At 42.1% G+C, this 20,126-nt stretch overlaps 2 protein-coding genes across 3 annotated transcripts; one reads left to right on the forward strand and one right to left on the reverse strand.

Moving 5' to 3' along the window:
* Positions 1 to 1,014: 1,014 nt before the first annotated feature.
* mmel1 (membrane metallo-endopeptidase-like 1) lies at positions 1,015 to 7,937 on the forward strand (the record flags this gene model as incomplete). Its single annotated transcript, XM_080000500.1, has 23 exons — positions 1,015 to 1,171; positions 1,431 to 1,475; positions 1,813 to 1,872; positions 1,969 to 2,130; positions 2,248 to 2,328; positions 2,470 to 2,565; positions 3,061 to 3,179; positions 3,316 to 3,381; positions 3,487 to 3,621; positions 3,799 to 3,888; positions 4,477 to 4,613; positions 4,709 to 4,802; positions 4,997 to 5,125; positions 5,352 to 5,450; positions 5,531 to 5,614; positions 5,697 to 5,797; positions 5,978 to 6,036; positions 6,147 to 6,266; positions 6,454 to 6,587; positions 6,728 to 6,793; positions 6,879 to 6,974; positions 7,670 to 7,746; positions 7,838 to 7,937. 23 exons carry the CDS (start codon positions 1,015 to 1,017, stop codon positions 7,935 to 7,937), a joined length of 2,307 nt encoding a protein of 768 aa, XP_079856626.1.
* Positions 7,938 to 10,920: 2,983 nt separating this feature from the next.
* Positions 10,921 to 18,805, reverse strand: prxl2b (peroxiredoxin like 2B). Of its 2 annotated transcripts, none has more exons than XR_013844151.1 (7): positions 18,667 to 18,805; positions 16,978 to 17,182; positions 16,594 to 16,645; positions 16,312 to 16,375; positions 16,017 to 16,132; positions 15,349 to 15,467; positions 10,921 to 11,635 (listed from the first exon to the last, which is right to left on the reverse strand). XR_013844151.1 is itself a non-coding variant. In XM_080000232.1 (7 exons), the coding sequence occupies exons 1-7, from the start codon at positions 18,727 to 18,729 to the stop codon at positions 11,609 to 11,611; spliced, it is 606 nt and encodes a 201-aa protein (XP_079856358.1). In that variant the 5' UTR covers positions 18,730 to 18,805; the 3' UTR covers positions 10,921 to 11,608. The 2 variants fall into 2 exon arrangements, 1 of the variants encoding a protein (XP_079856358.1); XM_080000232.1 differs by having other exon boundaries at positions 16,057 to 16,132.
* Between the last annotated feature and the right edge of the window lie 1,321 nt (positions 18,806 to 20,126).

Genomic DNA, 20,126 nt, shown 5'->3' on the forward strand with positions numbered 1-20,126 from the left:
GCCATTTAACTTTTAAAGCATTACATTAAAATAGATAGTGAACTCTGGCTTATTTTTTCCACACTAATTACTTACATACTTAATGCATTGTTTACATTCTTTCAGAGATGATGGATATTCTGCATAAAAGGAAAGCTATCCCGGCATATAGAATCGTGAAAATTTAACGATCTGGTATATATGTAATAGACCTACAAATGAAAACAAATAATAATCTTTGAATGACGGGCGGGAAAGAACAAGCCACGTTTCCTATCGCTAGTGTCATGCCATGGCAGAGAAACTCGAACAAGCCGCAATCTATCCATCACAGCGGTGCCAGATATGTGCCCATGTGTATTCATCAGTGGCAGCTAATGGGGCACAGCAGCATGAACCTCTGATTTACAGCCCATCCTCTGTCAGGCATAATGATAGAGCAATAGGCTGGTTGTAGAGGAACAGGTGCCGGGGAGTGAATAGATGCAACGGAAGGCTGCTGAAAGCCATGGGTGATTGTGGTTTTGTTCCTGCTCAAACACTCTTCTGCGATATTGCATTCACATACATAATCATTATGAATAGGAAATAGTTCTCTTGATGTGGGATTATTGGTTACAGTCCCCCGGAGTGGGGAGACAGAAGTCCAATCCGTGCGCAAATATTTCAAAATGACAATGGTCTTTGGAGGACAGTGTAATGGCCCACTTACACTTTCACTTCAAGGTAAATATGAAACTCCTTACACAATGAGTTGCTGCATTATTATGAACAGATGTGGTGCAGTGATAATGCCAGAAGTGCTCTCCCACGTGAGCACATGGGTTGAACGGACATATCGATTTTTGCCGCAACAAGGCACGTGATGTCCCAATGCCAAGTGTGCATCTAAAAGCCTTGGGATTGATAGCAAGAACGTCTCTTTAGAGCAACGGGGTACATGCATTGCACTGCACAATGCACAATTCATTTACGGTGCACCCGGGGCCGACTCTTTCCATGCCACCCTTTCGTAGAGAGCTGGGCAAGGGGAGAATGGGCAAATCGGAAAGTCAAATGGATATCATGGAGAAATCACCTAAGCCAGGGAAGCGCCGCTGGACCGTCGCAGAAATCAGTCTGTCCATCCTGTTGCTGTTGGTCAGCTGTGCCTTAGCAGGGCTGATAGTCTTGTACACAACAGCAGTGAAAGGTAGGTTCCTCCGACGCAGCATTAAAATGGCTTCTCATATGACACTCAGGAGCAGGCCAGGCTAATACCCAAGAATAAAATAATAATAATAATAATAAAATAACTCATATTTGCATACATAAATGAAATACACAACTTGTTAAATCTTTATTTTATTTTGCCTTGGTCAAGTATAACAGATGCATTTGAAAAAGTTTTATAATATATACTGCTTTTACAAGATGGGGTGTTTTTACAATTTGTCTCTGTTTCAATTCAGAGCAATCTAAAAGACAGGGCGTGTCCAGGAGCTCCACACTTGAGGGTGAGTGCCGTTCCCAAAATGTAGACACACTGAATGCAAGACAGCGTGGGATAGTGGGCTGAGTACCCATCAGGTTAGGACTGCCCCGCGCCATCTCTGCTAGCCCCCTTAATTCCCTGTGCTGCCGGATCAGCAGGGTCAGACAAAAGTAAAAAATAAACAGGGTCACTGCTGACGAAGCCAGTTCCTGTTAGACATGCAGACGCACTTCTATGCCTGTCCCCACGTTTATATGCACCAAACACGTGTGAAATCCAAATTACAACTTCTAGCCCGAGTTCTGTGCCTCAGAAGGAATGTTAGTCATAAAACCGTCGACTTGTCCTCAAACTCACAGGGCAGCAGTACGACTCCAACGTCAACAATGTGTGCACGACTGTGGAGTGCGTGGTCGCAGGTAATAGCCGTCGCATGTTTTGCAAAGACGTTCACGCTGGTCATTAAAGACAACTTGTACCTGACTCGTCCTCTAACTCACGTTGTGCACCTAAAGCTGCCCGACTCCTGCAGAATATGGACGCCACTGTGAAGCCTTGTGAGAATTTCTACCAGTATGCCTGCGGGGGCTGGCTGGAGCAGCATGTCATCCCAGAGACCAGCTCCCGTCACAGTGTGTTTGACATTCTGGGAGACAAGCTGGAGATTGTCCTCAAAGGTCAGTGAGCGTCTATTTTGTGTTCGTGGAATCGCATGTTTTCATTTACCGGCCACAGTGTTTTCTTTTAATTTGTGAATATAATCACCAATCCCCGTGATGTTTTTGCCTCTGCAGGTGTTCTCGAGACGGAGAACGAACAGGACAGGGTTGCCATTCAGAAGGCCAAGGCGCTTTACGGCTCCTGCATGAACGAGAGTAAGGCTCTCCTCACTCAAGCGACCAAGTGTACATTCGAACCAGTAACATCTTGAATCTCATCGGACGGAGCTGCACCCACAGCTTAACTGGTGGATGAACCGGAATGTTGTTACGTGCTAATGGGGTTTTTCCTCGCAGGCCTCATAGAGCAGAGGGATTCCCAGCCCCTCCTGAGGCTCATGGACAGTATTGGAGACTGGCCGGTTGCCTCAGAGGATTGGAACACAACTACAGGTAGTACAGAAAGCACTGAGAAGGATAGTCAAAATATAGGCTGATATTATCAACCCAAAAACATATACGTACGCATGCATGAATCAAAACAAGTATGGACACCTGCTCGTTTTGCCATTGCCAACATATCTCGACAATTTGATCCACGATGAACCCGTTGTTGGGATCGGGGGCTGCGGTGAGCGGGCATAGAAGCAGGCCCTCAATCCGGACTGCCACCAATTCCTTAAATAGCTTTAAAATGCTTTGCTCCTCACCAAGCACCTGACTGACGCCGCTGTAATTAAATGTAGTCAAGGGCGGTGGCTTAAAACAGTACCAAACAAGCAGAACCGCACATGCACAAACAGATCCACGGGTGTTGTGGTGACCGTGCGGCAGGACTGTCATTTCGCACCGTCTGCTTTTGGAAAACCTGGCAGGTGTAACATCTTTGCAAACCCACTTACTTCCAATGTGTCTGAATTAGGGAATGATTTGTGTCTTTTGTGACAGAGGAAGCGTGGAGCCTTGAGGACAAACTTGCGATTCTGACGGCTCATTTTCATAAGAAGGTCGTGTTAGTCATGTACGTGTGGACCGATGACCGTGACTCTCGTCGCCATATTATTTATGTAAGGGCCCCTTTTGGCTAAGCACAAATCGAAGGTTAGAAGCATTGTGCAGTGTTAATTATTAAAATACCAAATATTCATATTATGAATGTGCGATGAGGATACACAAACAGGATTGTGTTCTACTTATGGACAGATTGACCAGCCAGGGCTTGGAATGCCATCAAGAGACTATTACTTCAATGATGGAAATTACAAAAGGGTAAATGTCTTTAAATCTACATTTATTGGATGGTAACGTGGCGTTTTTTGTTTTTTTTTTGCTGTGAAACGCCATTTCAAAACATTTTACGATTCTGCGACACAGGTACGAGAAGCCTATCTGCAGTTCATGGTTTCCATAGCGAAGATCGCCAGAGAGGACAGGAACTTGACGCAGGACGATGAGCGTGTGTGGGAGGAGATGATGCAGGTCCTGAATCTAGAGACGGATATCGCCAATGTAAGCATCAACCACAATAGGAAATGAAAATGTGGGAGGTGGGGAGGGACACTACTAACATCTCCTCCATCATTTGATCTAATAAATCAGGACAGAAGTGACTCTCTTGTTGATTGATGGTAAATACCAAACGGAGCAAATCATTTGTTTAATGAATGATTGTGCTTGTTTTTACAGGCCACATCTCCAGCGGAGGAGCGCCAAGATGTAACAGTGCTCTATAACAAGATGACAATTGGAGAGCTGCAGGAGACATTCAGCTTTAATGTGAGTCTAAACTTCTCCCACTAAAACGGTGATTCCCAAGCGGACCCGGTGCCGGACCCCCACAGGGGGTCGCCAGAGATTGCAGGGGGCTCGCGAGGCCTCTGTCGGTTTGAGGCAGATGTTTCCTACGAGTAAAATAGTGGTCCAGAAATCCACATGAGTTCAAATGTACATTCTACTAAAATACACGACTATATGTTATAATGTATTGTAGGGCCTAAAAGCCTTGCTCTCCCTACCATGAAAAGAGAACATTTACATTTATTCATTGATCACATGCTTTTGTCCAAAGAGACTCACATACATTGACCACTGGAGCAACATCAAACTTAAGTGCGTGGTCTCCTGATTATGGATTCAACCAGATACATGTGCAAGATGCTGTAAGGAATCATAATAAAAAAAAAGTGTTGTTAGGTTTTTCATGTTAGTGCATTATGTTAGATTTGTACAGAAACTACCTCTGATTGCTAATGAATACATGAAAAACTGCATTTACTTTGAAAAATAAAATAAAAAAGGTATCCTGTCTTGAAACGGAACCTTGTCTAGTGTATACCTGTGTGAGAGTGGAAATCTTTCTTTCAGGGTTTTAACTGGACCAGATTTCTACAAGGCGTGTTGTCCAGTGTGTCCATTGATGTGCAAGCCGAAGAGGAGGTGGTGGTGTACGGTTCTCCCTACCTGGAAAAAATGAATGAAGTTTTATCCAAACACAGCATCAGGTCAGCCACATTAATCAGCAGCAAGAGTGGAATTCACGTGATTTAAGTAATTTCTATAAAGATATGATCTATTATAATTCCCATTTATTTTCCAGAACTATGCAAAACTACCTCACTTGGCAGCTCATCATTGATAGAGTTAACAGCCTGAGTCGCCGTTTCAAAGACGCCAGAGCACATTACAGAAAGGTGAGGCTGGGCAGATCTGAGACGACATCAAGACATGCTAATACAAAAAAGTGTGTGTGTGTGTGTGTGTGTGTGTGTGTGTGTGTGTGTGTGTGTGTGTGTGTGTGTGTGTGTGTGTGTGTGTGTGTGTGTGTGTGTGTGTGTGTGTGTGTGTGTGTGTGTGTGTGTGTGTGTGTGTGTGTGTGTGTGTGTAGGCTCTCTATGGGACCACCGTGGAGGAGGCCCGGTGGAGAGACTGTGTCCGGTATGTCCAGAGCAGCATGGAGAATGCAGTCGGGGCTCTGTATGTACGCGAGACCTTCGCCGGAGAAAGCAAACGCATGGTGGGTTCTTTTGTCATAGGGTCCCAGACTGGACTTGGACAAAGTTCGGAAGTTATGACCCGAAAACTGTCAAAATTCATTTATTTTAGGGAATGTGGTGGGGTAAAAACTTGTTTGGGACACTAACTTTTCGTCATAACAATAGTGCAATGAGATAAACCGATCATGACTGAATCACTACTCTACCTTGTAAACACTCTGGCTTTCTGCACCTTATGTTTTGCAGGTTAGTGATCTGATTGGTAAGATCCAGGAAGCATATGTGGAAACACTGGAGGAGCTTAGTTGGATGGATGATCCGTCCAAAGAGAAGGCAAGAGAGAAGGTACGACGACAGGGCGCTGCCAACTTATTCATTCAGTGTGTAGGATTGTCTTGGAGTTGACGAGCATGCGCCTCTTGTAGGCCATGGCCATCAAAGAGCACATTGGTTATCCAGACCATATTCTGGAGGAGAGCAACCAGAAGCTTGACCAGGAGTACGCCCACGTGAGTCAAGAGCCAAGTGTCTCCTCTGTGCGGTGGTTAACACTGTTAAAATGCCGTGAATAATTATTCTTATTTCTTTTAGCTGAATTTTAGTGAGAACTACTTTGAGAACATCCTTGAGAATCTCCAGGCGGAGGCACGCAAGAGTTTGAAGAAACTTCGGGAACCAGTTGACCCAGACTTGTGAGCCACTGCTACATCAATATCACATTCTACACCCTCTTATGAATTAAACCCTCCTGGAGGCCTGCTTGGCACAGCCCATGTGTACTTTGAATTCATCAATATGTTAAGTTTACTTTGTAAAAATATAGATTTTATCAAATTAGCCTATCTACATGTGACCGCATGTGTTTTACTTAGATGGATCATTGGTGCTGCTGTAGTGAATGCATTTTACTCACCCAACAGGAACCAGATAGGTATGAAGTTTCCTTTAGTGCGCCTACCTTTTACTGTTATTATTCATTTGGCGTTCTTCTCATCAGACTGGTGCTGGATGTACAGTATGTGTTTTTTTCTTTCTGTTCAGTGTTTCCTGCGGGGATCTTGCAGCCTCCCTTTTTCAGCAAGCATCAGCTCCAGGCCCTCAACTTTGGCGGAATTGGCATGGTTATTGGGCACGAAATCACACATGGATTTGATGACAATGGTGAGTGCACTCATAATACATCACACATTTGTTTTGCAAAAATCAGCATTGATAGGCACCGTCTGTCATATTGACATCATACCAACACCATAAGCCACCGCTTCCTTACTTTTCCAGATGTAGACACGTGTCATTGCATGAAGAGTGATGGTAAACAGTGCTTTACTTGTGTTGTGTTTGGCTGCAGGGCGTAATTTTGACAAAGACGGTAATATGCTAAACTGGTGGAGTAATTACTCAGCGGAGCACTTTAAAGACCAGTCACAGTGCATGGTGCAACAATACGGCAACTTTAACTGGAAGCTTGCAGGTGGACAAAATGTAAGTTTACACTACACAGGATCCGGAACAGGCATGAAATGAGATGTTTGTTGGTTGCGATTGTTTCGCGATGATGGAAACTGCGTATGAAGTAACCATCATAATGAGTATTTACACCTTTTTTAATGGCATAACCTAAGGTCAGTGGAATCAGCACTTTGGGGGAAAACATTGCAGACAATGGAGGAGTACGCCAAGCTTATAAGGTAGGATGTTGGCCAAAGGATTAATTATTAAGCAGCAATACGTTTTGTATTCACCTGAAATGATTTACCCTCTCTGTTGTTATAGGCGTATCTCAAGTGGGTCGAGAGAGAAGGCGAAGAGCCTCATTTGCCTGGTCTAGACATGGATCACAAACAGCTTTTTTTTCTTAACTTTGCCCAAGTGAGTCATAAATAAAAATGGCGGCCCAGATACAATTCATTACTTCATTATCAGGGTTGATTCAACATGGTTCTTCGCCTACAGTTTCTCAGAACAAAAGGCCATAGGAGAGTTAACTTCACCGAAAGTTCGGTTGTCAGAGCTGGAAAAATTGGTACCGAGGAGGGAGGTCGAGGGGACTGAAACGTTCACGCAATCCCAGACCATATCTATGTCAAAAGTCACGACTGGAGGTCTAGATCGCTGCCAAAGCAAAGACCCCTGTGGTGCCAGAGAAAATAAAGTGTAAACAGAGCAGGCTGTTTGACAGTCAACACACACACACACACACACACACACACACACAAAAAAACACTACGGAAAATTGCCTCGCTCCCTAACGAGGTTACGGCATTTCTACGCCAAACGAGCAACAATATGTCAAAGACAATTCACTTTTTTTCATTTATTTCACGTCTGTTTTACCTTACGAGAGAATGTGACATACATTGCAATGTTATGTGCTTCTTTAAAAAAAAAGTATGTTGCAGTGTGTTGTTCTGCCCTCGACTTTACTAGCAGTGAGTAATTTATGATCAGCATGAGCATTGAAGTAAGGCCTAGTGGCTTTTTTATTCATTTATTTTATCCCCCCCAGAATAAATCTGGTCAACGCCCAATTAATTAATTAATAATTAATGAATTTATTATTCTAGGTTTGGTGTGGTGCCTATCGGCCTGAGTATGCCAGCCAGTCCATTAAAACTGACTCACACAGTCCCTTAGAATACAGGTGAGGACTTTGGCTGTCGTCTATGTCCTATACATTCATAGTTATGTCCCAGCTTTCATCAGCACTCACGCTCGCTGTCTCCTCTGCTTAGGGTGCTCGGATCCCTGCAGAACTTTGAAGCGTTCTCAGAAGCGTTCCAGTGCAAGAAAGGTAGCCTCATGAACCCCGAGATGAAATGCCGCGTCTGGTAGAACGTTCTGCTGGCGACCGTTGTTTCTTCATCACAATAAATCATCCCCAAAGAAGACGGTCCGCACCCCCAAAACTACGCAGGGAGATCCCGCCTCAGAACGTATCCCTTATATTCACACTGTAAAACGAGACACATTCACACGATCGTTCATAAGAAACGCGAGCTCTTCAGTCATATACAGTACAACCTGGTTTAAAGACCGGAAACGCAGATAAAAAGAAAAGTGTGTTGCCTATTCATAGCTTCTGATGTTTCAAGTCTCGCCTGTGGTCAATTGTTTGGGCTCACAAGGGGGTTCCGCTGTGTGCCGCCGTGGCAGATACTGTATGCGGGGACTCGGGAAGAAACGTCGCGTAGAAAACCAACACCTCGTGAAAAAAAACACAGTTTGCAGTCTCCGGCTGGCTTTAAATGCTTTCCCAGCCTTTCTCCAATTAACCCTCGGAAGTCTCGCGCAGATCATTGTGATAATTCATCGACGCTGGGCGCTGAGTTTGCCGCCTTGTTTTGTTTTCGTTTGTGTCTCCGGAACGGAAACGGTGGCGTCACACACGTTGTCACTGTGTGTTTTTTTTTTTTTTTTTGGAGTATAAAATAAACGTATGATCAGAGCTTTGCTGAAGCGGAGCTTGAATAGAATTAGTCACACTCCGAGGCTTTGGTCATTCACTGTAAAATGAAACAAATTACCTGACGACTTTAAGACTGTTAAATCTTTTGCAGCTTTAACCTTAAAAAGCCCCGTCATAAATTACAGACAGCTTAAAATATTTTTACAGCTATAAACTTGTACAGAGGTAATACATATTTAACACTTTAAAGCTATGAAGCATTTTTATTCATGGCGCTTCTCTTATCGTGGATACTCAATTCGTACGGCAAAAATGCTAAATGTGTGTCATTAACTGTGGGCTTATTCAGATCCAGTGCAAAAATGTAACTCTGTTCTTTTGACATTGTTTAAGCACTGAGACAAAAAGAGTGACTTGTGTAAGAAATAAACACATATATATTCTACATGTACATCTTTACATTTACGGCTCAAATGCTGGCACGGCTTCAAGCAGCAGCAGAGCCTCGTCCTTGTCCGATTGTAACCACAGGCTGAAGGGGACGGGAGGTTATTGCTGATTTTACATGATGAAAGGAACAACTGGAACTCGCCTGCTGGCGTTAGAGAAAGAAACTACTCTGAAGTAGAGTAGTAGTAGATAACGCCGGTCCCCGGAAGCACCTTTTTACTATTAAGTCACTCCTGCCTCTACGTGTCCTGCATGCTGTGGACAAGTTGGATGGGAATTTGACCATTCAATTTGCAAAAAATAATAAAAAAGCTTGAAAATTGGAGACGTCTATCATCAAAAACATGTTTCGTTGCTTTTTGTTCTCATTCAAATGCAATTCAAATTCTCAAAAAACGCAAGTGTTGTATATGCTCAAAAACAGAAACATTAGATAAGGCCTTTAGCATCAGGGCACTGCCAATTAGACACTAAGTCTAAGGACTGGTGGGGAGGAGGTAACAAAACTAAACAGAGGGAGGTATGGGGAGAGGCATGGAGTGGTTTACCTTCTGATCCCTCGTTGATCAGTGTCACGCGGATGAAAGGATGAGGAGCTTGTCTGCTGGAGCGCGGCGACCACCGAGCCGGGAGGCTTTTCGGGAGGCACTCTGGTGATTAGACTCGTCATTACGGAGCCGCACAGGGCCGCGATCCGTGCTTTCTGTCTTGATTAACAAGTAATGACGGTTCGGGGGGGGGGGGGGGGGAGAAGGCAGAACACGGAGACAATGGAGGAGTCGACCCTGACAAAATGATCAATTGGGTAGTGGTGGCTTTGTGGTGGAGAGAGGAGACCTTTTTGAAAAGCGGAAGGGGAGCTCGGTGTCGTTTTGTTCGTGTTTTTCCATCTTAGGCCTGTTCAGGATGCCTTGCTAAACCCAACACGCCTGCTGGTTCCTACCGAGGCTGCTTAAGTGAATGTGCACATGGGAGCTTTATATTTGCTCTGTCTGTTTACTTCACATATTGGCTAACACTGTTTCAACCGAGCCGGGGGGGTAATGATACCTCTGCGACTAGGGACTGTTTCACTTGGAATAGAAATAGCGATGGTGTGCCGGAATCCAAACGAGTTATTCATTTTTCACAAAAAAAAAAGTAAAAAAAAAAAAAGGGAAACGTGAGAAAGCTGAGCACAGGCTGGGAAACAACATAACTGGGTAACAATATTATAGAAGCAGCAGCTTGGCCCTGTCTACGTTTTCATTTTGTTCTCTTCCGACGGAGGACAAACAGTGCTTCTTTCATTCAAAACATTGTTCCATATGTTTTGTACAGCAGTACTTAAAAATAAGGTATTCGAAGAATGTGAGACATGAGGCCTACCTTTGTCACTCTTGTTCTGGTTTGACCTTTCAGTGGTGGAATCGTCTCATTTTAAACCAGCTGCTTCTCCCACATGTTGCTGTATAACATGTAAGCATCCGTCATGGCTTTTGACACAGCGGCCATAATCTGGCAGAACGAGAGATATTTTATTTATCTACATTAATATTTATAAAAATGATCCCGTGCTCTGCATAACTGCAGTTATAAAGGGTGTGACATGAATGTTTATGCTGCTATGTATTGAGACTGCTATTTTTGTGACTCAAAACGGTATCTATTTAATTCCATTAAAGTGCTATAATTGTCCTCAAATCCCTCCTTTGGGTGTTTCTTGTGTTTTACCAGGTTTTCACCAACTTAGCTATCGCTGTTCTTCTGCTTTTACGCATTCATATAACAAACAGCACAAAAACTGACACCACGGGCAATGACACTTTCTCTCCAGTGATTCTAAACATATGCAATCTGACCAGTGGATTCACAGAAGAAATATTATGTATTATATCTGGTAAATTATTAACTCATGGCTACCTCATACATCCTGTAAACAGAGCTCTTGGATGCATTTGCACGTTTCTCTGGAGAGGATTTATTATCACAAATTCCAAACTACTACAACAGCAACAACAAATGAACTCCAGAATAGTAATGTCAAATTTGTTATCAAATGAAAAACCATCGTGCCTATACTATGATCCAAACTCTATATAAAATACAGTGTTGGCCCATTGCTCAGGTAATTATTGCTATAAACATGAACACAAGCTTCATGCAACTAATTGTTACTACTGCTTGAAGTAATTTATTTAAATGTATCCAATAAATCACCTTTTTTCAGTGTCAAAGAAAAAAGAGAGAAATACTTATTAAAAATGACTTAGAACTATTTAAATAAAATTTTGATTTAACTTATACAGTGAGTTAACAAGTATAAATAGGCATACATACTGTATATAATTCTTAAATAATAATTCTTAAATCTTAAATTTACAGACCAAAACAAGTGCACTGGTAAACATCAAGGTATGCCTAAAGTATAGTATGCAAACCACAAGTTAAGTATTACACCAGTTTTAAAAAGAAAAATGTCAAAAAAGGAAATGTATCATTAATCAAAAGCTGTTTTCTTCTCATAGTCAGAGTACAAAAAGGGCCTCGGTGTGTTGCCGTAATGACAAAGGCTTGATTGATTAAAAACAAATTCTTTCACTGGGTTGGAATACACTTCTAATCGTAGAATTCAACTTCAAGAATTCAAATCTTCTCTGGGAGGTCGTCACAGTGAACAAACATCACCGTTGCACTGTAGGAAAGTTAGAACACAGAAAAATATAGATTAAACTATAAAATAGTTAACTACTTCAGAAAATACACAATATTCACAAATATAATCAGTTAAATGAATACAACTGCATGTTTTTACTTGAATTAACTTCAACTCGAGAAACATAACAATGGATTAAAGATTACTATTTAAAACATTACATTTACAAGTTAAAGATTAGGAATCTATTATTAAGACACGTTAACACCCCCCTGTATTCTTACAGTAACTAAAGCATTGAAAGACTAAAAGATAAACCCAAGCACCTCAAGAATTTTCAACTTTTGATGTCTTAATATTTGTATTTGATTTTGGCCAAGATGTTGTAACACTTTTACCACAAAGATTGTGTTTTAAAGAGCTTATCGCTTACACACCATGTGATTATTTGTCATTCATTTAAGTCCATCAGTTTTTAAATTAAAGTAAGACCCACATTTTATTTTGTGTTCTACTGAAACTTTTATAAATCATCACATCGTTACACATCTCCTGCATCTATGACATTTTAATGCATATGGAATAAGCTTTTGTGGTCCCACAGGGAATGTGCAATGTTATTCGAATTAAAAAATAAAGCTGATTTGGTTGTGAAGTATGGATGAAATATATTTTGTCTACTTTATCAATCCCCATGGGAATATATGCTGCTATATCACTTTGGCATCCATAAGTTTTATTTTTTTCCGCTTTCATTGTGTCACATATGCTACATAGGAGAAATATATAGATATATTTGTATTTTCTATTGGTTATTATCCAACTCACTTAAAGAAACCTAGAATATGTTAGTTTGGTGTGCGCCCTCATGGCTTTTTGCAGATGGCAACAACTCAAACTAAACAAGTTGTAAATCCATGTGAATGCTTTTCAGGCAGATTAGGTTTTTTTTCCCACAAAACAATGGAGAAAATGTTGAACAGTTTTCTTTTAAAAGCAAAGACTTGACAAGACTATTGTTCTCAAGACGCTCTTTTCAATTTCCATTTCTGGACCAATATGATGTATTATAATGTAAGAAAACATAGCGCAGGGTAAATACCAGCAAAACCCATGGTGACAAAATGTCTTCTTTAATCTAACAGAAGCAAAAAATAAACTGTGCTCCCAACATCTTGCCTCCCCAAAATCCATTTTCAATGGGCAATTTAAAAATGTGGAACAGCCTGTGGCCTATTTATGATTATGGGAGTTAGGCTTATTTTTCTTCTAGGAAAAGGATTGATACAGAAGGGAAAAAAAGCCAGTCTGAGTATTTAAGCGCTTAAACACTTCCATTCTATCAAACTGGGTTTTTTAAATGATGGTAAATCGTTTAACTTAAAAAAAAAAGAAAAGAAAAAGGGTCCCTGTGGCCCAGATGCCGAATTACCAGATTTGAAAACACAGCTCATGTAACATATGACCTGAATATCTTGTTGTCATTAACAGTAGGCATAACATGTTTTTTTCTTTTACTCGAGTACACTAATATGCATCTTAAATAATAACTAATATGAAACAAGCTTAAGGTAGCTGGTCAGGGCACCTCGATGTTCTGCACTCTCATACTAACTGGAAGGTAAGCGTCACAGAGTAGGAGTATTCTTTTTCTGGTTTCTCGTCTGGTCAAGTTCTTGAACTGATCATCGTCATTAACAAGCATTCAGTGTTTATTTCTCTGCCCTGTACCGTGGTCAATGGAGGGGAGATTAAATCTCCAACCTGGAGGGTCTTCTGCTGAAAGGAACACTGCAAGATCTGCGGTCTCAAACTAATTCACAATCAGACCCAACAAGCCGAGGCGACATCGTTCCTGATTGAGTGCGGATCCGATTCGCAGCTTTGAATTATTCATATTAACTAATCAACTCTCTGTGACGGTGAAATTGGGATTATTGGCGATAAACAAAGTTTTATCATCATCATCATCTAATTATTTATATTGCCGTTGCTTGTGGCCTGCAGTTGTTTCTTCCACCTTCTGACCCTCGAGAGGAAACAAAGTCGCCTTGTCTTCAGCCGCGTCATGGGGAGACCACATGCTGTCAGAGTTCTGGCATGCTGAGTTTTGTGGCCGGTAACGCAGCGCCGGCGGGGCTTTAGCTTTTCCAGACCACGAACGGACATGCACAGGCCTCCTCCACAGTCCTGACGCCCAAAAGGTCAACCCTACCCCATGAACTTCAGTGTGGACCGCTCAATATCCTCACATTAGAAATTCTATGACATTTCCAACTCTGTTTTGCATGTTGATAATTACGCAAAAGAATTGTGTGCAAAGCTTGAGTTTTGGCTGACTTGTAATGTTATGTTATGTCCAACCCTCCAAAGGCTAAAATTATTTGTGAAATCACCGTTGGAACTGTAAGCTGTGCAAGTCATATACTGTACGCACACACACACACACACACACACAGCACTTTATTCTGGACACCTGAACACCTACTTATTCATGTGATTATCTAATCAGCCAATCTTGTGGCATCAGTGCAATGCATAAAATAATGCAGATAGGGGTCAGCAGTTTCAGTTAATGTTCACATCAACCATCAGAATTGGGAAAGAAAATGTGATCCCTGTGTTTTCGACCATGGCATGTTAGTTGGTGCCGGACGGGCTGGTTTGAGTGTTTCTGTAACTGCTGATCTCCTGGGATTTTCACGCACAACAGTCTCTAGAGTTTACTCAGAATGGTGCAAAAAAAAAAAAAAACATCCAGTGAGCGGTTCTTGTTGATGAGACATGTCAACGGAGAATGGCTGGACTGATTCGAGCTGACAGGCTACGGTACCTCAGATAACCACTCTGTACAATTGTGGTGAAAAACACCGGCCAAGAACAGAACGCTGAGGCTGCAGTGGGCACAGGCTCACTGAAACAGAACAATTGAAGACTGGAAAAACATAGTCCGGTCTGATAAATCTCGATTTCTACTGCGGCACACAGATGGTAGGGTCAGAATTTGGCGCCAACAGCATGAATCCATGGACCCAACCTGCCTTGTGTCAACAGTCCAGGCTGCTGGCGGTTTAATGGTGTGTGGACATTTTTCTTGGCACGCTTTGGGCCTGTTAATACCAATCAATCATCGCTTGAATGCCACGGTCTATTTGAGTATTGTTGCTGACCATGTGCATCCCTTCATGGCCATAATTAACCATCTTGTAACGGCTACTTCCATCTTGATAATGCACAAAGCAAAGGCAAAAGTCATCTCGAACTGGTCTCGTGAACATGACAATGTGGACTTCCCAGTCACTGGATCTGAATCCAATTGAACACCTTTTGGATGTGATAGAACATCAGATTCGCAGCATTAATGTGCAGCTCACAAATCTGCAGGAATTGCATGATGCGATCATGTCAACATGGACCACAATCTCAAAGGAATGTTTCCAAACGCGTGTGAAATTGTCCCTTCAGAGGCTCATCTGATGTACATGCTGACGTTAACACAGGATCTGCTGAAATGAGTCTTTGCAGCTCTGAACTTTACCTTTAAATTCCTTATTAACTTCAAATAAAGAATGCTCTAGACCAAAGACCTTTCAGCATTTTCCCTTTCAGTTTTTTGTATATACAATTGAGCTGCATCCACTTGCATTCGGCATGAATTTAAATAAAATACAATTTTTCACCTAACAATACCAAGCTTTCGCTTCATCACAAGCGATAGGTTTACTGGGAATCTTGCTCATGAATCGTCTCACCACTGGCCTCTGTCCCGTCCGTGCGCTGGTTGACACACCGAGAGCCTTGGCAATGTCTTCTAGGGGCACGTGGTCTCCTGGACTATCCTGGACAAAATGCAGCAGGACCTTTTCTCCACCTTTGAAGTGTAAACGTTTTTAAATATACAAATTATACCCAGTGGAGTCAAATTTCCCCAATCGCTTCAACCTTAAATGGTATAACATTGCCCTCTAGTGGAGAGGGTACGAACTTGTGTTTTTACAAGACAAGTGAGCCCTTTGCATTATAACCAAACACAATTTGCCCACATTTAGAGCATTTAATAATAGATCACATTTTTCCTGTAACCGTAACCTTTACTAAATAGATAAAAATAAATATGCCCTTTTACATTCCCTCAATTAAGATAAGGTAACACTTAATTAATCTCCGGGGGAATTCAGGTGATAGAGCAGCAGAAGATGATGGAACAGGGGAAGTCAATAAAGAGATGAAACTAAAAATGTACATGTATAAACAGAAGTCAGCACTTGTACAGCTGACTATTTTAACTTGTGAGCCCAACATAAGCAGGTGGTGGGTTACCTAAAGTAAAGCACACGTACGTTACATTCCATAGTACATACAATAGTAATTACAGTGTCAAGCAATAATGTGCAATGATTGTAGGGGTAACAGCTGATACCTGAGTCGACCTTTGTTCTGCTGACTGAGTCTGGGCATACCTTTGGCCACGATTAGCATGCCTCCACTCTGTAAAAGATCTCCTGTGAAGTTCCCCTGGATCCCTTGGGCAGAGGCCTAAACAAGACGAGGACAGCCGCTCAGAAGTTATTATTTCGAGTGATGCTCCGTGCCACATTCTCTCTCACGTCACTGGTCATGAACTAGGTCTCGCTTATCAACGGTGAAATTAATTAAATTGAACGCTCCTCATGAACTTGACGTGAACCCTTGTCATAATGAGGATATTCCTTCACCTTTGCGGCCACGTCTCTCACTTTTTTCCCCAGTGCAGCAGGGACGATGCTCAGAGCCGAGTACCTGAGGAGGAAAGGATTCTAGCTGAGTCCCGATTGCGGTAAAACAAAGTTCTCGTTGCAGGGGAATTTATTTTTGGGTCTCGGATAAATCAAAAGCATTTAACGTAATGCCAAGTCAAATTCTCTACTCTTAGACATAGGCCTACTTTCTACAACACTTTTGCACTACCATCCTTTTTTTTTTTTTTTTTTAAATGCACAAGGGGGAGAAATGCTCACCTTTTGAAGCCTAAATCTTTGTAGCTTTTCTTTTTTTCATCGATGTAAAGGTCTAAAGAGAAAATACTTATTTATTCACGCTGGGCTGCTCAGAGTGGAAGCATACCTGGCTGGCTGTGACACACCCACAATTACTTTTACGCAAGTTGTGTTGTGCAAGAATGACAAAGGTACCATTTTAAAAATGATGACCAGGCAGATGCGGGGGGGGTGGGGGGAGTTAGTACAATTTAGTGGACAGATTATTTTAGATGACATTTGCACATTTCAACCGCCCAGATGAATGGAAGACAATCACGTATGAAAAAGGGACAGAATTTTGATTTTCCTTCTTTCGATTGAAATAAGTCTCCCCAGGGCTCAATCATTTCCACCACTCCTAACCTCCTTTAAAGAAGCCTCCTTCCTGGAACGCCTGTAGCCCTTCCTCTTCTGGTCCGACACCCACCAGGGCCACGCCGTTGGCCCTCAGGTCCGGCTCCAGTTTGCTTATTTCGGATGCCATCCACCGACACACCTGGCAGCCGAACCTGCGGAGGAAGAACATAACCGCTGTCCTGTCGCACCACAGAGACTGCAGCTCCACACTCTGGAAGCAGATGGTTGTCAGAGAAGAAAGAATCACAATCTGTTTATTCGGCAAAGTACATTTTCATATCACAAGGAATTTGTATTGGTAGGTAGGGGTTGGTGCATTTTTTACAGACCAGTTGCATAAAAAACCTAAACAGTCTGAATAAAAAGCAAAAATGAAAAACTAAATATACAAAAATGTAAAATAGGTTAATATACACTCACTGAGCATTTTATTAGGAACACTGTACTAAAACTGGGTCACACAATTCCTGCAAATTTATGAGCTGCACATTCGTGCTCCGAATCTCCCGTTCTATCACATCCCAAAGGTGTTCTATTGGATTCAGATCCAGTGACTGGGAAGTCCACATTGACATGTTCACGAGACCAGTTTGAGACGACTTCTGCTTTGTGACATGGTGCATTATCAAGCTGGAAGTAGCCGTTACAAGATGGTAAATTGTGGCCATGAAGGGATGCACATGGTCAGCAACAATACTCAAATAGACCCTGGCATTCAAGCGATGATTGATTGGTATTAACAGGCCCAAAGCGTGCCAAGAAAAAAATCCCACACCATCACCACCAGCCTGGACTGTTGACACAAGGCAGGTTGAGTCCATGGATCCAAATGATAAGCCTCAGCAGAAATCAAGATTCATCAGACCAGGCTATGTTTTTCGAGTCTTCAACTCTCCAGTTTTGGTGAGCCTGTGCCCACTGCAGCCTCAGCCACAACGCTTTTTGGCTGACAGAAGTGGAACACGAAGTGGTCTTCTGCTGTTGTAACCCATCCGCCTCAAGGTTCCACGTGTCGTGCATTCAGAGATGTTTTCCTGCTCACTACTATTGTACAGAGTGGTTATCTCAGTTACCGTAGCCTTTCTGTCAGATCGAACCATTCTGGCCTTCTCCGTTGACCTCTCTCATCAACAAGGTGTTTCTGTTCGCAGAACTGCCGCTCACTGGATGTTTATTGTTTTTCGCACCATTCCGAGAGAACTTTAGAGAGTGTTGAGTGCGTGAAAATCCCAGGAGATCGGCAGTTACAGAAACACTCAAGCCAGCCCGTCTGGCACCAACAATCATGCCATGGTCGAAAACACTGAGATCACTTTTCCCCCCCCCCCGTTCTGATGGTCGATGTGAACATTAACTGAAGCTGCTGACACGTATCTGCATGACTTTATGCATTGCACTGCTGCCACAAGATTAGCTGATTAGATAATTGCATGAATAAGTAGATGTACAGGTGTTCCGAATAAAGTTCTAGGTAAGTTTATATATAGTACATGGGTAATAGTACATCTTTATTCCCCTCAGAACTACTTATGATCATTATAAAGCTCCGGAGGCCCCATCCAGTTGTAATTACGCTAATTGTAATTGCTGCTATTACCACGGCGCAGGTCCTACGGGGAAAAGGCTTTTAGAGCGTTGAAAGAAATGTTCCGATGAAGAAATCCAAAACCGGCAACAGACGCGCCATCAACCTACCTCCCCCGTCTCCGCATTTCTCAACGGGTTCTTTCCAACTTGAGCGAGGTCAACCATTGCCATTGTTGTTAACTGTGCTACGCGGATTGGGATTCGTCTACATAGCCGTGCACGCTTAGTTGAATAAGAAGTTTACAACCACCCCTGCTGTAAAAGCACGCCTCCGAGTTACGAAACGACGGCCACCGCCACTTCCGCACACGCCCACTTCACACAACGAACCAATCGTATTAGCCGTGCGGCTCTCAACCAGCCAATCATAGTTGAGATTTAGAAAATGAGGGCGGGGCACACACCCCACAGCAATCATACGATTGTAATCGTTAAAACAATTTTTTTCCAAACATTGTTCTTCTGTGAAATAAAAATAGTGCAAAGCGTGCACTATTTTATATAAGATGTTTTTTTTATTATTATTATCGTGGTTACGTATGTGTGGCAGGTCAGTTTAAAGTCAAGATAATGCTATTAAATGCACATATCTGTATATACATAGGCATATTCCTTCTAGCTATTCCATTTTATTTCAATTTATTTTTATTGTATTTTATTCTATATATTTTTATCTTATTCTATAAGTATTCCACTTACTGTATTACGTTTTAGGAGTCAGTTAGTCGGTCTATGAGAAAGGAATTTTCTACTTTTTATTTTATTTTATTTTTTATTTTTTCCTAGGACTTATTGTGTGCTATCACCGGGTGCGTTGCATTACATTTCACTGCATATATGTATGGACGTATGTATATGTATGTGACAAATAAAAATCTTGAATCTTGAATCTTGAATTTAGGAGAGAAATTGCATTTATAATGAAAATAGCGTGGGCTTCACATGGGCTTTTATAGCATTATTTATTTTTCTGAAGCAAAAATTGATGTAGTCGCTGTAGGTCAAGGTCATGTGTAATCTGTTTGGGCTCATTCGATTTTCAATTGAATTAATCGTTTCCAAAAAGAATAAAAAAAATAAAAAAAATAAAACAGATGATCTCACCGCAAATCGCAGCTATGATGCGTGCGGAGTGGTTGTGATTAGCCGGGGACTGGGCTTGCTCGCTGGGAAACAACAGACCCGGGAGCCTTCGGTGCTTTCATTTAGAGTCCTCGGCCACACGGCGCGCCGATGGGGCCGCTCCGTGGTGCTGATGCTGCAGGTCCTGCCGGATAGTGACGAGAGGGTCGATTCGAATCTATGATTCGGTTCCGAATGGGAAACTAAACTGGAATGAAAAAATAATAAAGAGTCGTTCAACCGTGCAGCTCTTCGTCCGTTTGATTCAGTTGGTATGTTTCAAGTGGCGACGACGGACGAGAGTCGGAGGTCACAGAGTTAATGGATTTATGTATTTATTTGTTTATTTAATTAGGTAAAAATGTTGATTCTTGGCAGAAGACTGCAAAGTATGGACATAAAAAAAGATATATTTTACCCTCATTCTCTCAAAATAATTTGTGTGT

The sequence above is a fragment of the Zeus faber genome (genome assembly GCF_960531495.2).
Source record: "Zeus faber genome assembly, chromosome: 5".
Classification (NCBI taxonomy): Eukaryota; Metazoa; Chordata; class Actinopteri; order Zeiformes; family Zeidae; genus Zeus; species Zeus faber.